This window comes from Propithecus coquereli, unplaced genomic scaffold (assembly GCF_000956105.1).
Source record: "Propithecus coquereli isolate 6110/MARCELLA unplaced genomic scaffold, Pcoq_1.0 Scaffold193, whole genome shotgun sequence".
In the NCBI taxonomy this organism is placed as follows: domain Eukaryota; kingdom Metazoa; phylum Chordata; class Mammalia; order Primates; family Indriidae; genus Propithecus; species Propithecus coquereli.
The window spans coordinates 748,768-754,490 of record NW_012144190.1 but is presented as its reverse complement, the minus strand read 5'-3'; the positions used below and the strand labels follow the sequence as shown (position 1 = coordinate 754,490).

Genomic DNA, 5,723 nt, shown 5'->3' with positions numbered 1-5,723 from the left:
GCACCCCCCCAACAATTAATGTCAACTTGGGGAAAGGAGGAGCCAGACAGAAGCAGGCGGGAGTCGGAGACAGACTGGAAAAGGCATCAGAGATGAAACAGGCACACAGCAGTTTCAGGCTTTATTAACAAACAGTGTAAAAAAGCAGATGGATCTGGAGGGACAGGGCTGCCCCTCAGCTCCGACCTTCCCAGAGAGGCCAGGCCCAGCAGCCCTGTGCCCCACCCCCACCCCTGGCTCTAAGCAGTCAACTAGACCCCTCCAGGACGAGCATCCAAGCCCACTCCAGTCCCAGGGAGGCTGTGTCCCCTAGAGGTGCCTCTGTGCAAATCCTAACTCAGCCCCCTCCCTCCTCCCCCTCCCCGGCCTGAAGTGCAAACAGCACAGCCCCTGCAGACAGACAGAGTGGGGGTTCTCAGTGCAGGAAGAATCTGAGGTAGGGGGTTGAACAGGCTGACCTCTGGCAGCCCCCAGAGCCAGGAAGGGAGAGAGAGATTCAGTCCACTCGGAGAAATTCAAACACTGCAGACTTCACACTTTGGAAGGACACACAGAGGTCAGGCTCCTGCCCTCTGCAGGCCTCCCATTCCTGGCCCTGGCTGGGCTGGGGATTCACCCAGGAAGTGGACATGAGAGTGCCTGGCACACTGTGGGGCACACAGGGGCTGGCTTCCCTCCCAGAGCGCTGTGGGGAAGGGGATGCGCCCTTCTCTAGCTCAGGGGTAGCAGTCCTCACAGGTCTTTGCTGAACTCCCTCACCAGCGTGTAGCCCATGCAGCCCCAGCCCCCCTCTGCCTGGTAGCCACAGCCCTCCAGCATCCCTGCCACCCCCCAAGCAGCCACAGCCACCGGGACCACAAGCCGGGCCCGGGGCTCCCCCATTCCCCCAGCCCAGGCTCGAGCCCGGGACTCTGCAAAGGCCAGCAGCCTCCTTCCCACGCCCCTGCGGCGGTGCCAGCGAGAGACAGAGAGGCGGGTGACCCGGGCCCCATCCCCTGCGTTCGTGCCAGGGGCCAGGGCCAGGATCCCACACACGTCGCCAGAGCCACGCACGGCCACCCAGGGGCCCCCGAGGCCGCCTGGTGGAGGCAGCGAGCCCCATCGGGCCCGCAGGCCCAGCTTTACAGCCGCCACAGCCAGGAACACCGGTAGGAGGAGGGCCAGGGCGAAGGAGGCCAGAACAAAGCGCAGGCCACTGCTGGCCGCTGCCAGGAGGAGCAGGGCTGGTGGCCGCGTCAGAGCATGGAGCGCCACGCGGTTTTCTGTGTCCTCCACGCCGGCCTGTGGGAAGGAGGGGGGTCCTCAGCCATCCATCCTGCTAGGGCCCCGGCCTGGGGCAGGGGTGGGGGCTCCCAAGTGGGAAGGGAAGGCAGCAAGACCGGGTAGTCACCGGTCTGGCACACTGGTGTTGAGTGAATCAATCAATGACGGAGGAGTGAGTTAGGAGCTGGGAGGGCACTCAATTCAGTGGAGGTGCCACAGTGGGGCACCAGGGACATGCCCCTGAGGGTGAAGAGGTGGGAACAGGACAGGGAAAGTGCCCCCAGGCTGGAAAGGGAGCCTGTTGGGGAGGGCAGGGCCAGGCTGAAGCACCAAGCTGTGTTTTGAAGAGTTTGAGTGGGACGCTGGCAGACGGGGGCAGACTTTGGAGGCAGGACACTAGGGAGGGCGTTGGAGCCCAGAGATGAACACCCAGCCCCCACACCCCTCCCGCTGCTGAAAACCTGGCCCCCAGCGTGGCTGAGGCTCAGGTAGGGAGAAGGCATTAGAGAGAGAAGTGGCCAAGGAAGTAGCTTAGGAGGAAAAGCTCCCCCTCCAGGGGGCCTGGCTGGCTCAGGTGTGTGGGAGCCCCCACTGTGACCGTCCCCAGGCTCACTGGGGCCCCGCTGCTCACCTTCAGCATCTCCAGCACCAGGGGCCTCTCATCTTCCCTCATCTCCCGCACTGACAGGTGGCTGGGGGCCATGGCAGCCCCCACACCCCCGGCCCCCAGAAGGGAGCTGGTGTGGTGCACCTGGTGAAAACACAAGTAGGTCAGCGTCAGGTGGGGACCTCTGTTCCCAAGGGCCCCCAGTGGGTGGGGAGCAACAGCAGCATTTCCCAGATCGGGACCGTGAGGACCCTCGGGGCACCCAAGCGAAGACCATGGCATGACGGGCACCCCCTTCATACCCAGCGACCTTTCTGAAGTTTCCTGGGATCTCCCCTCCCCGGCGGTATTCAGCCATCTGCCCCTAAACGCGCTGTGGACGCCAACACGCTGCAGCACCGGGATCCGTCCCAGGCGCCGGGGCTGCCCTGGGGGTCAACGAACCCCCTCCCCACATGCCGGAGAACATGCCACACTCCCTCCGCCCGTTCCCGGCGCCCCCTCCCCCGCAGTCGTCCCTCTCCCCCGTCACAAGAGTGAGGACCCGCAAGCACCTCCACGGGTCGCTTCGATCCTTTGACAAGGTGGTGGGGGGAGCAGGGTCGGGAAGGGGTCGCCGGCGGAAGTGACGCGCAGACTCGCGCAAGGGGTGGGGGCGGGGCGCGCCTACTCTCGGCCGTAGCAACTGTTGCCATGGTTCCCCGCCCGGGAGGCGGGTGGAGGAACGGCGTGGGATGGGGACGGACCGAGCCAGGGAGCTGTGACCCTGCTGGGGGGCTGGAGGGGGTGACCTCTCCGATTCCTAGAGGAGAAGGAACAATGGGGAAAGTGGCCCTGAGGAAAAACGGGAGCAGACGCTGGCGAGGAAGGGAGCTGTGGGATGCACGGGAGGGGCGGCGAGCGGGGCTTACCTGGCCAGCGGAAGGTTAGCGCAGGCTCCCTGCCCGACGTTCCCTCGTTGCTAAGCAACCTGAGCGCGGGGAGGGCGGGGATGCGAGGCGAGCGATTCTCATTGGTGCCGAGGCCTCGCGGGAGGAGCCGCGAGCGGAGCTCAGCGCCTTGAGCCCACGAGCATTAAGCTCCCGTCCCTAGGGCCCTCCGGCTCCACCCACGGGGCCCCGGGTTCGCAGTGCGCTTCGGGACAAGGCTCTACCCCTACCCATTTTTCAGATGAGGGCAGGGGTGGGGCGACTTGCAGGGAACAAGTGGCAGAAACTGGATGCTGATTCCAACACCTCCCCACTGTTGTGATCCCTGCGTCCTCCCTTTTCTTAAAGGATAGGGAAACAACAGCCCCACGTAGGAGTAGCTGGCTCCAAGACGCAAAACAAGTCCTCTGAGTAAGCTAGGACTCCGGGCTCCCAGGCAGGGGCTATGACCATGACATTGCCCCCCTTTTTCCCGCCCAACCACCTCCCATGAGAACAAAACAAAGGAGTGGAGATTCTGGGTCTTTATTAGCAAGCCCAGCCTGCAGTTCCCCCACCCAAGGCTGACAGTAGGGGTCTGTGTGGGGCGGGAAGAGCGGCTCTCCTCAAAACGTGTGCACCAGCTGGACTGCGGGTAGAGTCTGGACAATCTGGATGGAGGGTAGACCCTGCGGGGTCATGACACCGGGCCCAGCCCCGGCAGGGACCACTTGCACCATCTGGGAGGTGGGAGCAGCGGGGAGTCCCGCGGGGACAGAGGCTGGACCAGGTGGCGGTGGGGCCAGGAGCTGCAGCGTGGCGGAGCCTCCTCCAACGCTGCCGTTCTCCAGCAGCTCAGCGGCTGGGGCGCTGCGGATGATGAGGAGTTTCTGTCCCGGCGGGCCGGGGGCAGGCGGCTCGCTCAGCCCGGGGGGAAGGGTTTCTACCTCCTGCACACACAGCCTGGTCTGCTCCCCATCGGCCCCGCTCAGCACCAGCACACTCTGCAAGCCCTCGTCTGTCTGCAGCGTCTCAAAGAGGACGTCCTGGACCACACCAGTGCTGGCCTCACCTTCCCCCGCCGCCCCCGGCCCTGGGCCCGTGAGCAAGTCCTCGGCTGCCCCACTCTGAACAACCAGCAGGCTGGGGGCCTCGGCAGTCACAGCTCCCCCGCTGGAATTGGAAAGCTGGCCCGCCACGGGCTGGAGCTGAACCGTGGCCACCTCCTGTGCCGGCTGAAGCTGGACCGCAGTCACCTCCTGTGCCGGCTGGAGCTGGACTGTGGTCACCTCCTGTGCCTGCTGGAGCTGGACCGTGGTCACTTCCGGGGCTGGCCGCAGAGGCTGGAGCTGAACTCCACTCACTTCCTGGGGCCCTGCCTCCCCGCCCCCCACATTCTGCAGAACAATGAGGCTCTGCCCTCCACCACTGGCCCCTGCACTGCTTCCTCCCTGCACCCCCAGGCCCCCAGGGCCTGGCAGCCATACTACTCCTGCCCCCTGACCAGCTTTCCCTGCAGCCCGAGGGCCCTGCCTTGCACTGCCGCTCCCACCCCCAGCAGTGGAGGGGGGCAGCAGAATGAGCTTGGGAGGCGCGGGTGGAGGCGGAGGTGTAGGGGGCTGGACGCTGCTGGGGATCAGCTGGAGGCCCTGGGCAGTCTGCACCAGGAGGAACGTCTGGGAGTTGGGGGCTGCTGGGCCCAAGGTCGAGGCCTGGGCCGTGCCCCCGGCCACCTCGAGGGAGAGCGTGGCCTGCAGGTGGGGGAGCACGTGGACGTCTTGGGTGGCTGGTGGAGCCGGGGCGACAGCCAGTGGGGCAGGGGGCTGGGGGCCGGCGGCGGGGGCTGCGGTACTGGGGGCCGTGTTGGCCGGGGCGTGCGTCCTCAGGTGCCGCTGCAGGTAGGCGGCCATGACGAAGCCGCGACCGCAGATGGGGCAGGCGAAGGGGCGCTCGGCCGAATGGGTGCGCTGGTGCAAAAGCAGGTTGGAGGAGTGGGTGAAGGTCTTGGGGCAGAGCGGGCAGCGGAAGGGCCGCTCGCCCGTGTGCACGCGCTGGTGCTGCCGCAGGTTGGAGGTCTGGGCGAAGCTCTTGCCGCAGACGCCGCACGCGTGGGGCCGCTCGCCCGTGTGCACGTGGCGGTGGCGCCGCAGGCACGACGTGTTGCGGAAGGCTTTGCCGCACTCCCCGCAGGCGTAGGGCCGCTCGCCCGAGTGCAGCCGCAGGTGGTACTGGTAGTGGGACGACCACTTGAAGGTGAGGCCGCACTGGCCGCAGGTGAAGGCGCGCAGGCCCGTGTGCACGCGCTGGTGGATGGCCAGCAGCGAGGAGCGCTTGAAGGCCTTGCCGCACTCGCCGCACTGGTAGGGCCGCTCGCCCGTGTGGTCCCGCAGGTGGTAGCGCAGCCCCGAGGAACCCTTGAAGGCCTTGCCGCATTCGGCACATTTGTAGGGCCGCTCTGTAGAAGCGGGGGCTGGTGGGGGTGGCGGAGGCGCGGGGGCAGCAGGTGCCAGCGGCTCCTGGGGGCAGGTGACCTCGGCAGCCTCAGCCTGGGGGGGTGGTCGCCCGGCGGCCGCCTCTTCTACGTGGCACTGCTGGTGTGCCAGGAGGCTGGCCAGCTGCGGGAAGGAGCCGTCGCAGCTGCCGCAGCGGAACGCCTGTCCCGCCTGTCCGCCGGCCGCCCCGTGGCTGTGCTGGTGGCGGGAGAGGCCGGCCACAGTCCGGAAGGACTTCCCGCATGGGAGGCAGGCGAAGCCCGGGGCGGGTGTGGCAGCGGCAGGCGGGGGCTGTGGCAGAGGGGACGGCGGGGGGTCGGCCTTCGGCGTCTCAGCGGGTGTGTCCTGGGGCTGGGGCGCCACCTCTGGCCCGGGGCATGGCTGGTGCTCCACGAGCAGCTCCTCGCTACCGAAGCCCTGCTCGCAGCCGTCGCAGCGGTACACCAGCTCCAC

The 5,723-nt window shown here is 67.1% G+C and overlaps 2 protein-coding genes across 2 annotated transcripts in view; both read right to left on the bottom strand.

The window, feature by feature from the left end:
• Nucleotides 1-391: 391 nt before the first annotated feature.
• NAT14 (N-acetyltransferase 14 (GCN5-related, putative)) lies at nt 392-2,007 on the bottom strand. Its single transcript, XM_012643070.1, has 2 exons — nt 1,895-2,007; nt 392-1,281 (listed from the first exon to the last, which is right to left on the bottom strand). The coding sequence occupies exons 1-2, from the start codon at nt 1,964-1,966 to the stop codon at nt 733-735; spliced, it is 621 nt and encodes a 206-aa protein (XP_012498524.1). The 5' UTR covers nt 1,967-2,007; the 3' UTR covers nt 392-732.
• A 1,297-nt stretch (nt 2,008-3,304) lies between these two features.
• ZNF628 (zinc finger protein 628) overlaps nt 3,305-5,723 on the bottom strand; it is a 3,270-nt gene continuing 851 nt past the window's right edge. The window contains exon 2 of the mRNA XM_012643000.1: nt 3,305-5,717. Within this exon, the coding sequence (XP_012498454.1) occupies nt 3,405-5,717 (2,313 nt within the window). The 3' untranslated portion in view covers nt 3,305-3,404. The remainder of the gene's footprint in view (nt 5,718-5,723) is intronic.